Source organism: Lagenorhynchus albirostris, chromosome 8 (assembly GCF_949774975.1).
Source record: "Lagenorhynchus albirostris chromosome 8, mLagAlb1.1, whole genome shotgun sequence".
Lineage (NCBI taxonomy): Eukaryota > Metazoa > Chordata > Mammalia > Artiodactyla > Delphinidae > Lagenorhynchus > Lagenorhynchus albirostris.
In genome coordinates, this window is record NC_083102.1 from 66,631,794 (window position 1) to 66,652,228 (window position 20,435).

At 37.5% G+C, this 20,435-nt stretch overlaps 1 protein-coding gene across 6 annotated transcripts in view; it reads right to left on the minus strand.

Annotated features, from left to right (window-relative positions):
• Positions 1-2,596: 2,596 nt before the first annotated feature.
• The window catches only part of DGKB (diacylglycerol kinase beta), a 648,769-nt gene continuing 630,930 nt past the window's right edge, over positions 2,597-20,435 (minus strand). For all 6 annotated transcript variants that reach the window (XM_060156129.1, XM_060156127.1, XM_060156125.1 and 3 more), the window contains one exon: positions 2,597-2,704. In XM_060156129.1, coding sequence (XP_060012112.1) covers positions 2,597-2,704 — 108 coding nt within the window. The remainder of the gene's footprint in view (positions 2,705-20,435) is intronic.

Sequence of the window (20,435 nt, forward strand, 5' to 3'; positions counted from 1 at the left end):
TTAATATTCCTATATACCATGGAGCTTTCAGTTTGGAGTTTTTCTTAAAATATATATCCTTCACTTGAAGCTGTCATAAAAATGGGGAGAACACCTTCTCTGATTTCAAAACTATCAAAGTAGGTTTTTAAAAACTACTTTCCAAACCCCAGGAGTAGTGTACTCGAAGGGCAAGCTCATCAGTATCTTTAGAAAATGAGTTGGGAAAAGTAAAATTTGATTCCTATTTGAACATTTATTATTGGTACCAATGAATCCTACTGACTGAGAATGTAACTACGATCATCACTAATTATGATACAGCTACAGTGAAGTAAAGCTGCATCCCATTATTTCAACGATTGAAGTCTGATAGGCCGGCTGTTTGATTTCTCTCATCCCACTGTCTATTCAACAGCTTTTCACTGCACAGACTGTTAAAAATGATTCACAAACTGTTGCTGCCTTCAAACTATATACTATAAAAGGTAGCCAAGAAATAACGGTATGTTGTACTGAACGTAAAGTAATTAGTGGCTTCTGAATATGTTTTTGACACAAAGCCTTCCTGCCCATTGTAGAAAACTTTGTCAATTTATGTGAAAATATTTATTACCTGTAACCATAGATACACAAAATCAATGTGTGTGTTATGTAACATGACATCAGTAATGCATTTGTTACTGCTTTGAGATTTCTTCTGGTCTTGATTACAGCTCTGCCAAATAACTTTTTTTTTTTTATTATACAAGGGCAAGTGATTGCTTGCTACATTTGCAATTGTAATGATAATTTTCCTGAGAATGTTAAATTATGTCTTAATTTATTCAAAAGATTTTATTTTCAAAGCAATTAAACTTATTGTTGATTGATATTTACCATCCAATGTTCCTGGAACACTAAAAGAATACGCTTTATACATAATCTTCCATTATAGCACAATGCTTGAGGGTAGCCATTTTACATAACAGCATTCAGTTGAGTCTTCAAATCAAAGAACAAAAATTATAGCAATTTCACTTGAAATCCATAAATCCATGCTCAGGATTATGTTCAACAGAATCACTAAATGTAATTTGTAATTCAAAGATGAATGAATCAATAGAAAAATAGAACTGATAAATCATTAGTACTTTAATGCAGAGTGGAGAGAGAAACTAATAAATCATGCACTTCAAGCACTTGTTTTCCTTATGGCACGTTTGAAAACATAAAACATACAATGATAAGATGCAGGTCAATATGAATGAACAATACCAAATCTGCTCAGAATAGCATTTCATTTTATATCATAGGCTTAATGAAACACTTAAAAAATACTATTCCATAATTTCTTCAAACAATCAGAGAATCCACCCAGGCCATGAAATACTTTAACAACAATCTAGGCCGTTATTTCCAAATAAATATTTGAAATGTCACAGAGATGGGAGTAGAGGAGGTGAGGGGGAGGGTGCAAATGCATGCATGATTAACTTCAATGAGCTCAATATTATTACAGGTATCAATTTATACTAGAAAGGAACTGATACAATCATTTACTTTCTCAAGTGTACTTAACTGACCCATTAAAAATTACAGACGTCTATATTTATAAATGACCAAAAGAGCAAGAAATCAGCCATTGAGCTTTGATTGTGTGGTACGGCTTATTGTCTGTGAAAAGTGAGAATTTTAATTATAATTAATGGGTAATTCACTCTCTTCCAGAGTTTTAGTCATCACAAAATTGCACATTAGAACCATAGATTTTCTCCACAATGCTTAATTAATTATGCATTAACTCATTTCTCTCAAAGCATCTTTTTCTGAATCTTTGGTGGGAAACAGTTTATTAGGCACATAGTTTCAAACATCTATTTGGTTACTGTTGTGATTAAGAATTTTCTTCTAAATTCACATGCAGAAGGGAATAAGGCTTGCCATGTTAACATACTTTACTGCCAAGTAATATGTTTCCACTTATGTCTGGAATTAAAAACAAAACTAAACAAACTAAAAACCACTTCCTACTTCTTAGCATAAGAATACTTTATACCTGATATCTTAAATTCCACTCAGAAGCATCAAGATGTCGAAGAAAAACTACTTAGATACAGCAAGTAGACAACTATTTAACAAAACCTTTCAATTAAAAGCTTCTCCTCAACTCACAGGTCAAAGATCATTGATATACTGTTTGATTCTAAAGGGAAAAGTATAGCGATCTGCAATTATGATTATTGTAGCATTATTAAGTAGTGCTTATTAATAACTGGAATCACATTTCCCGTGATATTTCCTTTTTTTGTTGTACAGGTTTTTTTTACAGGTTAGTAAATGGAAATTGGAGAAGGAATGGGTAGGAGACAAAAAAATTTATGGGAATGCATGCAACAAAAATAGGCAGTATCACTTCATGTAAACTTCTGCTTTCTTCATGCAAAGATGCTTATAAAAACTGAGACATTAAATTTTCTAATAGCTGGATTTTACATTAGCTCAGTAACAAAAACTGTTAAACCAATTCCATGATTTTGCATGAGCAGGAGACTTGAAATTGTTCAACGATTTCCAGCATAAGTGTTCCATGGCCCAATTATGCTAATTAAATCTCTAAGAATGAAAAGATACAGGATTATTCCTTGCTTCGGTTTCTTGTTCTTTTGATGAGGGAGCAGAACAACCCGGTTTTTGGAGGAGGGCCCATCAGCATCGGGGCTTGGTTCTTGTGCATAATTTTTATCTAGGGAAAAAAAAAGACAAAGAGGGTACAGTAATCTCCAGATACAACACCAATTTCTGAGAATCTCTCTTAAGGTTAATAATATCCCCTGAATTACTGAAACAACACAAGTGTAAAATGTATTTTCAGAGTTTCTATTATTTCAAAAATATTTTTAAGGAAGATAAGGTATGTATTTAAACTATATTCCAATGCTCAGGGTGATACCAAGAAATTAAATTTAATTGAAACTACATTTTAAATATCATATTACTTCTAACCTCTCTTGTAATAACACCCCCAAATTCCTTGTTCATGCCACGTGATTATCTAGTATAATTTATTGACCATTAGTTATGTATTATTTACTTAAGATAGGAAAGGCTGCACCATTATAGTATTCAGAATCCCAGTTATAGCCCAACATCAAGATGTACTTGATATCAAGGCAAGCCTTATTTACTCTGCTAATCAGATTGTTTCTCTCTTTCAATATGAACTGCAGGGCTTAATTTCAAAACAATCATTACGAATGAAAGTCAAAAGTTAGCGTGCATAAAAGGTCAGAAATGATGAACTAGCTTTCTAATTTGTTAATTAATTGGTAATAGAATAGAATCAAATATTGAAAAGCCTGCTTAAAACATTCTGAGAGACTGTTCTAAAGCTACTCTTTTTGATTTCTTTGAAATAAAACTACGAATCACCTTAAATGAGACAACCTTAAAGTAGATTATGTCTGCAATTTTCTCTAATTCAAGCCTAAATTAGAGAAGACATTTTATGAATATATGCTATGCTCAAAGCTAATTGAAAGCAATTATCAAAGTGGCATTTTGTCTGTGACTTTAAGATACATTGTAAGATAATAAATGATTCTCATTATGTAATAAAAAGGTCACATCTTGCCTTTGGGCTAGTGACGCTAAGAGTTTTTCAAAAGCAATCTGAGACATTTTCTTTAGAGAACTGCGACTAATATAAGAACCATCGCTTATTAAATATCAGTTGTCACCAGCACAGCACCCGCATCAGAGATGAGTATTTCTTTCAAAAAGAAACACCACCTCATTAAAAGCTGCAAAAATATATCTCTTAAAGTGCATAGCTGACATTTTCAAGTTAAACTGAATATCCTTCACTTGTCATTGACTAATAGCAATGAAACAAAAAAAAGTGGATGTCACGTGGACACGATCATTAAAACCAGCACTGGGGCTGTTGGGAAATGGAGATTTACTTCACAGTCTAGAAAGACAGAACTGTGTTAAAAATCAGGATAAACGAACACCTCTTTATTTAACTCTGTTGGAATCAGGTTATTCTGGGAAGATTCAGTGTTCTTTGTACTGTAAAGGTAAGTTGCACCTGTAAAAGGCCACCAGGCTAAACCAGCCTCAAACTCTCTGGATATCTGATTTCATTTTATTTTATTTTTCTTATCTTATGAATTGGGGAATCAATAGCCAGATAGTTAAGATGCTAGAATGCACCTATCTATGTAGATTGAAAAAGATCTCTACCAGATTTTCTCTCCTAATAATTCACTTTCAAATTACGCCCTACCTTATGCCATTGATTTTATACTCCTCTAGAGTATAAAACCTAATACACCATCATTCACTCATTTATTCATTTCACAAAATGTAGCAAGCCCCTAATATGCCTCAGACACTGTACCATGAACCTCTAATAAACAAAGTACAATCTCTATCCCCAGTAAATTATAGTCAAGTAAGAAAGAGAAATTTAACAAGCACGTTCAATAGTGTTATAGATGCTGAAATACAAGGCTAAGCAGAAAGGCACTATTTTCTTTTTAACGCTGAAAATAAAAATGAATCTTTTTATAAAAATATGTTAGCTTAAAATGAGTACCTGATGAGGCAGTTAACACATATTACTTATGTCATAACCTTAGATTCAAACAGAACGTAAGTAGCTAAGGTAAAAAAATAAAGATTTCTGATTCCCAGTTGCTGGACTAAATCCTTTAGAGGGTATGATAATATTAGGGCCTTTTGGAAAACAAGATGATTATTAACAAATTATTGTTGTTAAGATGTTGGAAGAAATATATCATTCTAGTCACAAAAAAGATTAGCATCAATTTACGACAAGGCATAGCCCAAATACCTCAACTTATTGTGTATGAGATTTTGTTTGCCCTTTGTATTTTTTATGTTCTTTGGATTTTCTTTGATCATAGCTATCTTTTCATTAACAATCCCTTTTAAAAGAAATCACATGTTGCTATTCCTTTGAAAAATAGCACAGTATCTCATTCAGTGCTCCTGACACAGTGGGACCCTTAATCCATACTACTGACTGATTCGAATTCTAGGTTATAGTTTCAAAGCAGGATAATGGTCCTATTTTTAAAATTATCTGTAATCTATCTTCTTGGTTATTTAAGCACTCCTATGGTCAAGGTACATAACTCTTTCTTTATTTTAACATTATTTCCGTACAAAATGCAATCTACATCTTTCTGTCTGTTATTCATAAAAATGAGAAACAATTGGCTGTTTTCCTCTTAGGGGAGATTACATGGAGGAAACTCGCACTCATAAGATGTCTAGTATGTATCCAGGCTCTTTGCATACATTATGTCATCAGATAATTATAGGTCTTTGTATATTTGAGCAGAGCAAAAACTACTCCACTAAGGATGAGAAAAATTCCAGTCCAGGTGAACTGTTGGTACTGTAGTCACAGCAAGTCCAGGTGAGGTTTCAGAAAGCTGTAGAGACTTAAGTGTAATTTAGGTTCAGATGGCCTGTGTTGGGGGAACCTGGTTAAGGGCGCCTCACCAGGCATGGGATGACTCACATGCCTGTTTCAACTCCACATCCTTATATTTTTATTACTACTTTTTTTGAGAACATGTTATCTACAAGAAAAACAATACGGACTAAGGAACAGATTTTATCCCCCAAAGATTTTATTATATTAAGTCTCAGCAATCTGAAAACATGAACCAAACATTAGGTTCTCTTTGAGTGTTTCCATTTTTTTTGAGTCAGGTAGTTACTTCTTAGTTGTTTCTCAATACATCAAATATTTATGGAGCACCAGCTATGGGCAAGGCAGTTTGCAAGACTGTTTAGTTTGGAAGAGAACCTGAGATTATAATTGAGAGAGAATTGTGGGCACTCATAAGCAATGGTGATGGGGCTCCCAGGAGCTGGAATGGCTGTACGAAGGTCGAAGAGCATTGCTAAAAATGCAAGATAGATACTGTCAGAATTAGAATGATGTTCTATTAGGAACTCTTCATTTTTACTTATCATCTATTCCTTTGGAAAACAACAGCAGCAAAAGTCTCATGACTCTTTCTACTTCTGTCTTCCTATTTCAAATTAAGATTGGACACATCTAAAAATATAAACAGAAAAAAAATGATTTCAGTTTTATAATTATTCAATATGAAATAAAAATTCACATATAGAAACCAGATGAAGGATTATAAGGCACAGTTTTCTTGTTTCTATGACGTCGTCAGGGTTGCATGGTGTGATAGAGAGCTCCACCTCATAATTGTAATATGACCAATAATAACAAGAATAAAAATAACAAGATTTGGCTTTTACTGTGTGCTGAGTACTATGCTAAGTGCTTTATACACGTTATTCACATGCTACCTGTTTCATCCAGCTCTTTGAGTTGCTCTTGACAAAAGTCTACTCCCATAAAAGTAATATTATCAAAGAACATAGAATTGAAAAACGATGTCCTAAAAGGGATAGAAGAGAGGTTTATATCTTACAGTACACGGTGAACAGTGTCTAGTCCCACTAGACTTTTGTGTTCTCTCTGAAGACTTTTAGTCCAACTAAAATTGAGGAAGACTGGAAGGTCTTCCTGCACTCATTCTCCAAGCAGTATTTGGCCCAGCTCATTGCAATTTTCTTTCCTAGCTCCCTGTCTCTCAGCATCAACTATTCCTAATACTCTTCATTGTGAAGAGTAGTTATTTTTCTTCCTCATGTGATAGGAACACCCTACTTAACACCCAGTCCCTGAATGACACATCTACCGAATCAAGTGCTTATCAAAGCATCCTGATAAGATTGGAATAAAGATGGATCTATTCTATCTTCAAGGAATTCTCACACCTAATATCAAAAGAATATTTGTTCATAATTTTTAAAATATATTATCTAATTTTACCCTCTCAACAACCCTGGGAGCTAGGTGTCAACACCCTTATTTTACAATACAGGACAGAAACTTAGGTTCTGTAACTTGCACTACACCACTCAAGTTGGTAAGTACAAGAGCTGGGTTTTGAAAGCTGACTCAAATCTCCCAAGCACTCCGTGTTAATTCCCACCTCTGCACTTCTGTGTCAATTAGTGCTTTGGAGAACCTTCCCTCAAACTTTGACCCCTGTCCTGCCCAGCTCAAATAACACATTATTTTGAAATTTCAAAGCACAGTAAGATAAAGAAGATTCTAAATGCCCTCTGAGAGGAAAAACAGAAAAATAAAAATCAGCATGGCATTAAGCTTCTCAAAAACATGAGTGGTAGAAGAAAATGGAGAAAAACCTTCAAACCCCAAAAGAAAAGTTAATTTTATCTTAGAATTCTATACTTAGTCAATGGATTGATTAAATGCAAGGGTACAATGAAGATACTTTCATTCATAAAAGGTTCTAGAGAGTTTACCATTTATGTGTCCTTTGAAACATTTTTGAGTGTGTTCTCCAGCAGAACAGATGCGTGAGCTAAGAAAGATTAAAAAAACAGAGGGTCACATTGATAACACCAAATGCTGGTGAGGATGTGGAGCAACAGGAACTCCCATACATAGCTGCTGGGAATGCAAAATGGCGCGGCCACTTTGGAAGACAGTATGGAGGTTTCTTACAACACTAAATATACTCTTATCATATGATCCAGTGTTTTCACTCTTGGGATTTAACCAAAAAAGTTGAAAACATAGGTCTGCACAAAAACCTGTACACAGATGTCTGCAGCAGCTTTTTTCATAACTGCCAAAACTTGGAAGCAACCAAGAGGCCCTTCAGTAGGTGAAAGGATATATAAACTGTGGTATATCCAGACAAAGGAATATTATTCAGTGCTAAAAAGAAATGATCTATCAAGCCATGAAAAGACATGGAGGAAACTTAAAAACACGTTATTAAATGAAAGATGTCAATGTGAGAAGGCTACATCCTGTATGATTCCAATTACATGACATTCTAGAGAAGGGAAAACTACGGGGACAGTAAAAAGATAAGTGGTTGCCAGGGTTTATGGGGGAGAGTGATGAATAGATGAAGCACAGAGGATTTTTAGGGAAGTGAAAATATTCTTTAGGATGTTATAATGATGGATACAAGACATTACACATTTGTCCAAGCTCATAGAATGAACAACACCAAGAGTGAACCCTAGTGCAAACTATGGACTTTGGATGATTATGATGTGTCAATGTAGGTTCATTGATTATATCAAAGATACCATTTCAGTGGGGAATTCTGCTAGTGGGGAGGCTATGTGTGTCGGGTGGTGGGAGGTATATGGGGAATCTCTGTACCTTTGTCTCAAATTTATGGCGAACCTAAAGGTGCTGTAAAAATTAAGTTTATTAAGAACAAGAATAACAACAAAAAGAGTATCCAACTGAGACCCAGGATGAGAGATCTGCAAGAAACCTAGGAAGAAACCTGCAGGGAAGGGCTTTTGCCATATAAAGAAGGGAGTGGGGATAATAGATTAATTGATACCATGTAGTTTAAAAAAATTAGAATTATTATAATGATTTTACAAAGAAAAAAGAGATTATAAAAGCTTTATAGGAAAGAAAATGTAATTGTGTGACAGTACTTAGTTCTACAGTTGACAACATTGTCATAATCTCAATCATTACATGTTTTATATTGATTTAAATAAAATGTTTCTTCAGAAGCAGAACAGCATACTGATTAAAAATCAGACTGCCAGGGTCCACCACTTCCTATCTGGAGACTTTGGGCAGTAATTAATTTCCCTCATCAATACTGTAGAGACTTTGGGCTTCCCTGGTGGCACAGTGGTTAAGAATCCACCTGCCAATGCAGGGGACAGGGGTTGAACCCCTGGCCTGGGAAGAACCCACATGCCATGGAGCAACTAAGCCCGTGCGCCACAACTTCTGAACCTGTGCTCTAGAGTCCATGAGCCACAACTACTGAGCCCGCATGCCACAACTACTGAAGCCCACGTGCCTACAGCCCATGCTCTGCAACAAGAGAAGCCACTGAAATGAGAAGTTCGTGCGCCACAACGGAGAGTAGCCCCCGCTCGCCACAACTAAAGCCCACGCACAGCAGCAAAGACCCAATGCAGCCAAAAATAAATAAATAAATAAAATAAAGTTCCATTAAAAAAAATACTATAGAGACTTTAATATAGTGTCCATTTCATTGGTTTCTTGTAAGGACTAAATGAATCAATGTACACAAAATGCTTAGAATGTTACCTGGCACATAAAAATCACTCAGTACACATTAACTATTATTAAGAGTTAAATGGAGTAATGTAAGAGTATTAAAAACCACTTTCCATAGCATAAATTAAGTAGAATATACCTAAAACTATTAAGTCAAAAAAATTACAGCAAAGCAGATTGTTTACAGACATGCAGTAAACAATCAGAAGAGGCAGCCAAAGAATCAAAGAGTGGACCTGGTGACACAGAAATGACGGGACAGAGGCTAGCCGTTTTTCTTGGAACGCTATACCTTCTGGTTTTTTTAATGTGCACATATTATTTTGATATGAGTGTTAAAAAAATTAACAATGAGGGGACCTTCAAGATGGCAGAGGAGTAAGACGTGGAGATCACCATCCTCCCCACAAGTACATCAAAAAGACATCTACATGTGGAACAACTCTTACAGAGCACCTACTAAATGCTGGCAGAAGACCTCAGACCTCCCAAAAGGCAAGAAACTCCCCATGTACCTGGGTAGGGCAAAATAAAAAAGAATAAACAGAGACAAAAGGATACGGACGGGACCTGCACCAGTGGGAGGGAGCTGTGAAGGAGGAAAGGGTTCCACACACTAGAAGCCCCTTCGCGGGCGGAGACTGCGAGTGGCGGAGCGGGGAGCTTTGGGTCGGCGGAGGAGAGCACAGCAAGAGGGGTGCGGAGGGCAAAGCGGGGAGATTCCCGCACAGAGGATTGGTGCCGACCGGCACTCACCAGCCCGAGAGGCTGCCTGCTCACCCGCCGGCGTGGGCGGGGGCTCGGAGCTGAGGCTCAGGCTTCGGAGGTCAGATCCCAGGGAGAGGACTGGGTTTGGCTGTGTGAACACAGACTGAAGGGGGCTAGCGCGCCACAGCTAGCTGGGAGGAAGTCCGGGAAAAGGTCTGGAACTGCCTAGGAGGCAAGAGACCATTGTTCAGGGGGGCACGAGGAGAGGGGATTCAGAGCACTGCCTAAACAAGCTTCACAGACAGGTGCAAGCTGCGGCTATCAGCTCGGACCCCAGAGATGAGCATGAAACGCTAACGCCTGCTGCTGCAACCACCAAGAAGCCTGTGTGCGAGCACAGGTCACTCTCCACACCACCTACCACCCCGGGAGCCTGTGCAGCCCGCCACTGCCAGGGTCCCATGATCCAGGGACAACATCCCCGGGAGAACACAGGGCATGCCTGAGGCTGTTGCAACATCACACCGGCCTCTGCCACCACAGGCTGGCCCTGCATTCCAATTATGACTACTGTACCCTTCCCTCCCCCTGGCCTGAATGACCAAGAGCCCCCTAATCAGCCGCTGCTTTAACCCCCTCCTGTCTGGGTGGGGAACAGATGCCTAAGGGTGACATACATGCAGAGGTGGGGCCAAAACCAAAGTTGAACCCCAGGAGCTGTGCGAACAAAGAAGAGAAAGGGAAATCTCTCCCAGAAGCCTCAGAAGCAGTGGATTAAATCCCTACAATCAACTTGATGTACCCTGCAGCTATGGAATACCTGAATAGACAACGAATCATCTCAAAATTGTGGCGGTCGACTTTGGGAGCAACTGTAGACTTGGGGTTTGCTGTCTGCGACTGACTTGTTTCTGACTTTTATGTTTATCTTAGTTTAGTGTTTAGCGCTTGTTATCACTGGTGGATTTCTTTACTGGTTTTGTGGCTCTCTTTTTTTAAATTATTGTTATTTTCTATTAAAAAATTTCTTTTCCTTTCTAAAATTAATTTCTTTTTTTCTATTTTTTTTCTTTCTTTTGGTCTCCCTTTTCTTCTGAGCCGTGTGGCTGACAGGGTCTTGGTGCTCCGGCTTGCTGTGAGGCCAGAGCCTCTGAGGTGGGAGAGCCAAGTTCAGGACACTGGACCACCAGAGAACTTCCATCCCCATGTAATATCAATCGGTGAGAGCTCTCCCAGAGATGTCTGTCTCAGCGCTAATACCCAGCTCCACCCAACAGCCAGCACACTCCAGTGCTGGACACCCCATACCAAACAACTAGCAAGACAGGAACACAACCGCACCCATTAGCAAAGAGACTGCCTAAAATCATCATAACTTCACAGAAACCCCTAACACACCACCTGACGTGGTCCTGCCCATCAGAAAGATAAGATCCAGCCCCACCCACCAGAACACAGGCACCAGTCCCCTCCACCAGGAAACCTACACAAGCCACTGAACCAACCTCACCCACAGAGGCAGACACCAAAAACAACGGGAATTATGAACATGCAGCCTGTGAAAAGGAGATCCCAAACACAGTAAGTTAAATAAAATGAGAAGACAGAGAAATACGCAGCAGATGAAGGAGCAAGGTAAAAACCCACCAGACGAAACAAATGAAGAGGAAATGGGCAGTCTACCTGAAAAAGAACTCAGAGTAATGATAGTAGAGATGATCCATAATCTTGGAAAAGGAATGGAGAAAATACAAGAAATGTTTAACAAGGGCCTAGAAGAACTAAAGAGCAAACAAACAATGATGAAGAACACAATAAATGAAATTAAATATTCTCTAGAAGGAATCAACAGCAGAATAACTGAGGCAGAAGAACAGATAAGTGACCTGGAAGTTAAATACTGGAAATAACTACCTCAGAGCAGAATAAAGAAAAAAGAATGAAAAGAACTGAGGACAGTCTCAGAGACCTCTGGGACAACATTAAACACACCAACATTTGAATAATAGGGGTCCCAGAAGAAGAAGAGAAAAAGAAAGGGTCTGAGAAAATATTTGAAGAGCTTTTAGTTGAAAACTTCCCTAACATGGGAAAGGAAACAGTCAATCAAGACCAGGAAGTGCAGCGTCCCATACAGGATAAATCCAAGGGGAAACACGCCAAGACACATATGAATCAAACTATCAAAAATTAAATACACAGAAAAAATATTAAAAGAAGCAAAGGAGAAGCAGCAAATAACACACAAGGGAATCCCCGTAAGGTTAACAGCTGACCTTTCAGCAGAAACTCTGCAAGCCAGAAGGGAGTGGCAGAACATATTTAAAGTAATAAAATGGAAAAACCTACAACCAACATTACTCTATCCAGCAAGGATCTCATTCAGAGTTGATGGAGAAATTAAAACCTTTACAGACAAGCAAAAGTTAAGAGAATTCAGCACCACCAAACCAGCATTATCATAAACACTAAAGGAACTTCTCTAGGAAGGAAACACAAGAGAAGGAAAAGACCTACTATAACAATCCCAAAACAGTAAAGAAAATGATAATAGGAACATACATATCGTAATTACCTTAAATGTAAATGGATTAAATGCTCCAACCAAAGGACATAGACTGGTTGAATGGATACAAAAACAAGACCTGTATATATGCTGTCTACAAGAGACACACTTCAGACCTAGAGACACACACAGACTGAACGTGAGGGGATGGAAAAACAGAGTCCATGCAAATGGAAATCAAAAGAAAGCTAGAGAAGCAATTCTCATATCAGACAAAACAGACTTTAAAATAAAGATTATTACAAGAGACAAAGAAGGACACTACATAGTGATCAAGGGATCAATCCAAGAAGAAGACAGAAGAATTGTAAGTATTTATGCACTCAACATAGGAGCACCTCAATATATAAGGCAAAGGCTAACAGCCATAATAGGGGAAATTGACAGTAACACAATCATAGTAGGAGACCTTGACACCCCACTTTCACCTATGGACAGATTCTCCAATATGAAAACAAATAAGGAAACACAAGCTTTAAATGACACAATAGACCAGATAGATCTAACTGATATTTATAGAACATTCCATCCCAAAAAACAGAATACACTTTCTCCTCAAGTGCTCATGGAACATTCTCCAGGATTGACCATATCTTGGGTCACAAATCAAGCCTTGGTAAATTTAAGAAAATTGAAATTGTATCAAGTATCCTTTCTGACCACAATGCTATGAGACTAGATATCAATTACAGGAAAAAAATCTGTAAAAAAATACAAACACATTGAGGTCAAACAATACGCTACTAAATAACCAAGAGATCACTGAAGAAATCAAAGAGGAAATCAAAAAATACCTAGAAACAAATGACAATGAAAACACGATGACCCATAACCTATGGAATGCAGCAAAAGCACTAATAAGAGGGAAGTTTATAGCAATACAATCCTACCTCAAGAGACAAGAAAACTCTCAAATAAACAAGCTAACCTAACACCTAAAACAATTAGAGAAAAAAGAACCAAAAAAACCCCAACGTTAGCAGAAGGAAAGAATCATAAAGATCAGATCAGAAATAAATGAAAAAGAAATGAAGGAAACGATAGCAAAGATCAATAAAACTAAAAGCTGGTTCCTTGAGAAGATAAACAAAACTGAAAAACCAGTAGCCAGACTCACCAAGAAAAAAAGGAAGAAGACTCAGGTTAACAGAATTAGAAATGAAAAACGAGAAGTAACAACTGACACTGCAGAAATACGAGGATCATGAGAGATTACTACAAGCAACTATATGCCAATAAAAGGGACAACCTGGAAGAAATGGATAAATTCTTAGAAAAGCACAACCTTCCTGGTTCTTCCTGAACCAGGAAGAAGTAGAAAATATAAACGGACCAATCACAAGCACTGAAATTGAAACCGTGATTAAAAATCTTCCAACAAACAAAAGCGCAGGACAAGATGGCTGCACAGGTGAATCCTATCAAACATTTAGAGAAGAGCTAACACCTATCCTTCTCAAACTCTTCCAAAATAAAGCAGAGGGAAAACCGCTTTTAAACATATTCTTGGGCTTCCCTGGTGGCGCGGTGGTTGAGAGTCCGCCTGCCGATGCAGGGGACACGGGTTTGTGCCCCGGTCTGGGAAGATCCCACATGCCGAGGAGCGGCTGGGCCCGTGAGCCATGGCCGCTGAGCCTGAGCATCCGGAGCCTGTTGCTCCACAACGGGAGAGGCTACAACAGTGAGAGGCCCGCGTACCACAAAAACAAAACAAAACAAAACAAAACAAAAACAAAAAAATTATTCTTCAGGCCACCATCACCCTGATACCAAAACCAGACGAAGATGTCACAAAAAAAGAAAATTACAGGCCAATATCACTGATGAACATAATGCAAAAATCCTCAACAAAATACTAGCCAACAGAATCCAACAGCACATTAAAAGGATCATACACCACGATCAAGTGGGGTTTATCCCAGGAATGCAAGAATTCTTCAATATATGCAAATCAATCAATGTGATAACACCATATTAACAAACTGAAGGATAAAAACCATATGACAATCTCAATACATGCAGAAAAAGCTTTTGACAAAATTCAACATCTACTTATGATAAAAACGCTCCAGAGAGTAGGCATAGAGGGAACCTACCTTAACATAATAAAGGCCACATATGACAAACCCACAGCCAACATCGTTCTCTATGGTGAAAAACTGAAACCATTTACACTAAGATCAGGAACAAGACAAGGTTTCCCACTCTCACTGCTATTATTCAACATAGTTTTGGAATTTTTAGCCACAGCAATCAAAGAAGAAAAAGAAATAAAAGGAATCCCAATCAGAAAAGAAGAAGTAAAACTGTCAGTTTGCAGATGACATGATACTATACATAGAGAATCCTAAAGATGCTACCAGGAAACTACTAGAACTAATCAATCGATTTGGTTGAGTAGCAGGATACAAAATTAATGTACAGAAATTTCTTGCATTCCTACACACTAATTATGAAAAATCCGAAAGAGAAATTAAGGAAACACTCCCATTTACCAATGCAACGAAAAGAATAAAATATGTAGGAATAAACCTACCTAAGGAGACAGAAGACCTGTATGCAGAAAACTAGAAGACACTGATGAAAGATATTAAAGATGATACAAACAGATGGAGAGATATACCATGTTCTTGGATTGGAAGAATCAACATTGTGAAAATGACAATACTACCCAAAGCAATCTACAGATTCAATGTAATCCCTGTCAAACTACCAGTGGCATTCTTCACAGAACTAGGACAAAAAAATTTCACAGTTTGTATGGAAACACAAAAGACCCCGAATAGTGACAGCAATCTTGAGAAAGAAAAATGGAGCTGGAGGAATCAGTCTCCATGACTTCCGACTATACTACAAAGCTACAGTAATCAAGACAGTATGGCACTGGCACAAAAACAGAAATATAGATCAATGGAACAGGATAGAAAGTCCAGAGATAAACCCAAGCACATATGGTCACCTTATTTTTGATAAAGTAGGCAAGAGTATACAATGGAGAAAAGACAGCCTCTTCAATAAGTGGTGCTGGGAAAACTGGACAGCTACATGTAAAAGAATGAAATTAGAACACTTCCTAACACCATACTCAAACATAAACTCAAAATGGATTAAAGACCTAAATCTAAGGCCAGACACTATAAAACTCTTAGTGGAAAACATAGGTAGAACACTCTATGATATAAATCACAGCAAGATCCTTTTTGACCCACCTCCTAGAGAAATGGAAATAAAAACAAAAATAAACAAATAGGACCTAATGAAACTTCAAAGCTTTTGAACAGCAAAGGAAATCATCAACAAGACAAAAAGACAACCCTCAGAATGGGAGAAAACATTTGCAAACGAAGCAATGGACAAAGGATTAATCTCCAAAATATACAAGCAGCTCATGCAGCTCAATATCAAAAAAACAGACAACCCAATCCAAAAATGGGCAGAAGACCTCCACAGACATTTCTCCAATGAGGATATACAGATTGTCAACAAACACATGAAAGGAGGCTCAACATCATTAATCATTAGAGAAATGCAAATCAAAACTACAATGAGGTATCACCTCACACAGGTAAGAATGGCCATCATCCAAAAAAATCTACATACAAAAAAGGCTGGAGAGGGTGTGGAGAAAGGGAATGCTTTCGCACTGTTGGTGGAAATGTAAATTGATACAGTCACTATGGAGAACAGTATGGACGTTCCTTAAAAAACTAAAAATAGAACTACCATATGACCCAGCAACCCCACTACTGGGCATATACCCTGAGAAAACCATAATTCAAAAACAGTCATGTACCAAAATGTTCATTGCAGCTCTATTTACAATAGCCAGGACACGGAAGCAAACTAAGTGTCCATTGACAGATGAATGGATAAAGAAGATGTGGCACATATATACAATGGAATATTACTCAGCCATAAAAAGACACGAAATTGAGTTATTTGTAGTGAGGTGGATGGACCTAGAGTGTGTCATACAGAGTGAAGTAAGTCAGAAAGAGAAAAAGAATTACCGTTTGCTAACACATATGTATGGAATCAAAAAAAAAATAGTTCTCATGAACCTAGGGGCAGGACAGGAATAAAGACGCAGATGTACAGAATGGACCTGAGGACACAGGGAGGGGGAAAGGTAAACTGGGACAAAGTGAGAGAGTAGCACTGACATATATACACTACCAAATGTAAAACAGATATCAGTGGGAAGCAGCCACATAGCACAGGGAGATCAGCCTAGTGCTTTGTGACCCACTACAGGGGTGGGATAGAGAGGGTGGGAGGGAGTCACAAGAGGGAGGGGATATGGGGATATGTGCATACATACAGCTGATTCACTTTGTTATACAGCAGAAACTAACACAACATTGTAATGTAAAGCAATTATACTCCAATAAAGATGTTAAAAATAAAAATTAAAAAAATGAAAGGAATAGAGCCACAGACAATTAAAATAAAAAAATTAACAACAGCAAAAGCAAAAATCCCTCTGCAGTGAACTGTCTTCCTCTCTAGAGCTTTGGTTCTCCTAATGTGGTCCACAAACCAGGAACACTGACTTCATTGTTAGAAATGCAGACTCCCAGTCCCACCCAAGACCTGAATCAGATTCTGCTTTGTAACAAGATCCCTAGGTGATTCACATGCATGCTTCAATTTGGGAAGCCCTGGTCTATTTGTCATTTACTTCTTTTTCTAAGGGGTAAGACCTATCAGAATCTGACTGACTAAACGAATGACCAGCACCTTCTTATACTCACCCCCCAAACATATGGCTGAAAGCTAATATCAATGGAACCAAATAACCTAATTTAACTCAAGTTTAATTAGCCTTATTGTTAATCTACTAGGTACCAGCTTATTTCAGCTTAGTGCTGGCGATTCCAAGTTGAACAGATACTTTTAAAAACATAACTGAGGTGCACATAGTCAAATGATGGTAACACACGCAGTGGTAGGATGTAACACGCCTTGTGCTATGGAGATATTCTCAGAATGCAATGCGAGCACAAAACAATGCCATTAAGATCATGGGGGAAGGAGCGGACATAATTAAACTGAGTCTTAGCAGCATCACTCTGGAAGTGTAGCTTAGGGGCTGTGTGCCATAACAGAGACAGGGAGATCAGATGGGAGGTGAATAAAATAATCTAGAAAGAAGTAAAATGGATTTTACTTGCAGCAGTGGCAATGGGGATAGAATACAGGGCAGATTTGAGAGATAGCAAGGAGGTACAATCTGCAGGACATGACGGATGTGTGGAGTATTGGAAAAAAGAAAGATTCTAGTATGACTTTCATGCTTTTAGCTTTGTTTGCTATGTGTGTGTGGTGGTGGTTTTTTATAGAAAGACATGTATTTTTGGCAGGAGTGAGAACCAGGAAGTTAGTGAACTCTGTTGAGTGTGACATTCTAAAGGAGCTGCTTAGTGTCTTTGGGATATGAAAGTCTGGTGTTCAGAAGGGAGAACAGGTCTCGAGACAGATTTGGGTGTAACAATCCTATAAATAACATCATCCATTGAAAAGAGATTACTAAAGGACAAATGTGTATCAAATGTGAATATCAGACATTAGACTGCATAATGGGGGAACATGGACATATAATAGTGAAGTAAGAGGGAGATACTATGAAAGAACATGCAGACAAGTAGCCAGGGATGTAGGAGGAAAAAAAAAAAAGGAAAGAAGTACCATCATACAAACATTTCCAATCAATCTTCAGAGAGGCCTATTCTTCTTCTATTGAGGGTGAGACCTTCAAATTACATGTATCTAGGCTAGGCATGCCTCCATTTGTCACAATCGTTTGCATATAAGTGATGTAAGCTACTAAACTGTTTATATTAATTCTAAATCTAGAAATCATATTTGAGAGTTATATACTATAGGATGCTTATGCAATTTAGGGGTTGGCAAGCATTTTCTGTAAAGGTCTATATGGTAAATATCTTAGGCTTTGTGGTCTATGAGGTCTCTGCCACTGTAGCACAAAAGTATCCGCAGACTTAATGTAAATAAATGGATGTGACTGTGTTCCAGTAAACTTTATGTATGGAAACTAAAATTTGAATTTCATGTAATTTTAACATTATGAACTATTATTATTCTTTTGATTTTTTTCAACCATTTAAAAATGCAAAATATATTCTTAAGTCTTTGACAATGCAAAAACAGGTAGCTGTGCAGATCTGGCCCAAAGACCATTACCTGCTGATCCCTGATGCAATTACAGTCAAATACTGAAAATTGCATCTAGAATTATGAGGCATAAGGTGGAAGAAAGCAATTTTAATTTAAAATTATGACTTAATTGGTCAATAGCTAAAAGATGAATACAAGTGGAAATAGTTTCAAATGGCATGTCTTTGCTATACTGAGTGCCACCATTCAGAATTCCTTCTGTGAAAATTCTGAATTAGAACATATACTAGCTTTCCCAATTTTGGTAACATATCAACTGATCAAATTTGGCTTAAATGTTTAATCTCTTTGTTGCTTTGCACCACAGTGGGCTTAATAATACTGTGTTTCTTAGAAAGTACATCAGCAGGTAGCATTTTCCTTTTTAAATATTCTCCCCGTAACTAGCCAAAATTTTCTTTCCCTGATTCACCTCTTTAAGAGTTTATTATCACTGGATTTATTCAGCTACCTTAAAAATGAATGGGGTTTTCAGAGCAAAATAAATGCCATAAAATATCTGCAGGGAAAGCTTAATTTAGCAATTACCTGGAACATCAAAAGTTACCTAGCTTGATTCTGGAGTGAGACTGTCTCTTTCCAATAATGGAAACCATTTTGAATTCATGCATGTAGCTGAGCCATATGACAGCAGGAATAAAGAGCACGCTAAAATTTTCAGGTCCATAACTGCCAAAAAGCAAAGCAATGAAACATAACAATTTTCTAAAATCCCTGTGCCAGATTCTTTATGATTCCAGCCATTATTTTCTGGAATGATAGTAATTTCCAAATTTAATGTCAAAGTCTTTGATCTAACATCAGATTCAAAGAAATCATTGTGAAGATTTACAATAACATCTCTAACAAATGGGTTTGAGAGGTTTACTTGCTGATTAAATTCACAGGAATTTTAAATAGGTATGGTAATAAGAAAAGAGAAACTTTCTCCTGAAAGTGATGGGCTATTTGGCCACATTGCATGGGAAATATTCATACCTGGATTTGAAATCTCTTTTAAGATATAAATTTGGTTCTCCTTTTATTTTATGGTCGTAAGTTGGTTACCAGGGAAGGTCAATGACATTTTTTAAAATGTTTTTATAATTTTCATGTCTTTACAGAACACTTATACCCACAACTTTAACACAGTCACTATTTTTCTTTTCCTAGGGTCTCTCCAAATATTTTGTCATGTGGGAAAAAAGAAACAAAAACTTTAAAAATGAACAAAACAATACAAAAAATTCTCCTCTTTGACTATAACCAGAGAATATTAGCAATATATTCACAACTCGTGATTCTACTTCTTCATAATATTTCATATATCCTTTTTTACACGGTTTTTTCACATAGCACTGGGGTTAAGAGTATGGATTCAGGACATGAAGCAAGGGTTTGAGTGCCAGCTTGGCCAGTGGCCAAAGGATCTAACATTTTTGAGCCTCAGTCTCTATTTTCTAAATGAGGATAACGATACACCTACTTAAAAAGACCACTACAAGTACCAAAAGAGGCTATGCCTGTCATTTATATGCTTAATAACTGTTACCTATTATTTTTAACATAATTATGTTTAGTCCAATGGAAAACACATTTTGCTAACCTCTCTCCCATCTGAGACAACAAGGCTTTTGGGATTCCTTGGGTGACACTGAGAGATGACATTTATGGCCATCTGCCTTCTCTCTGAGGAGGCCAGAAGCACCTGGTAGGATTTCAGTCACATGCCAGGCTCCAGGTCTACCAAAGGAAAGACTAGAAAAAAATCCATGTCAGGCATTTACTAACCCCCAGAAAGTATGGGTGTTTTAAACCAAGGGAGACCAAAAGCCCACACTGACAAAAATGAGAGAA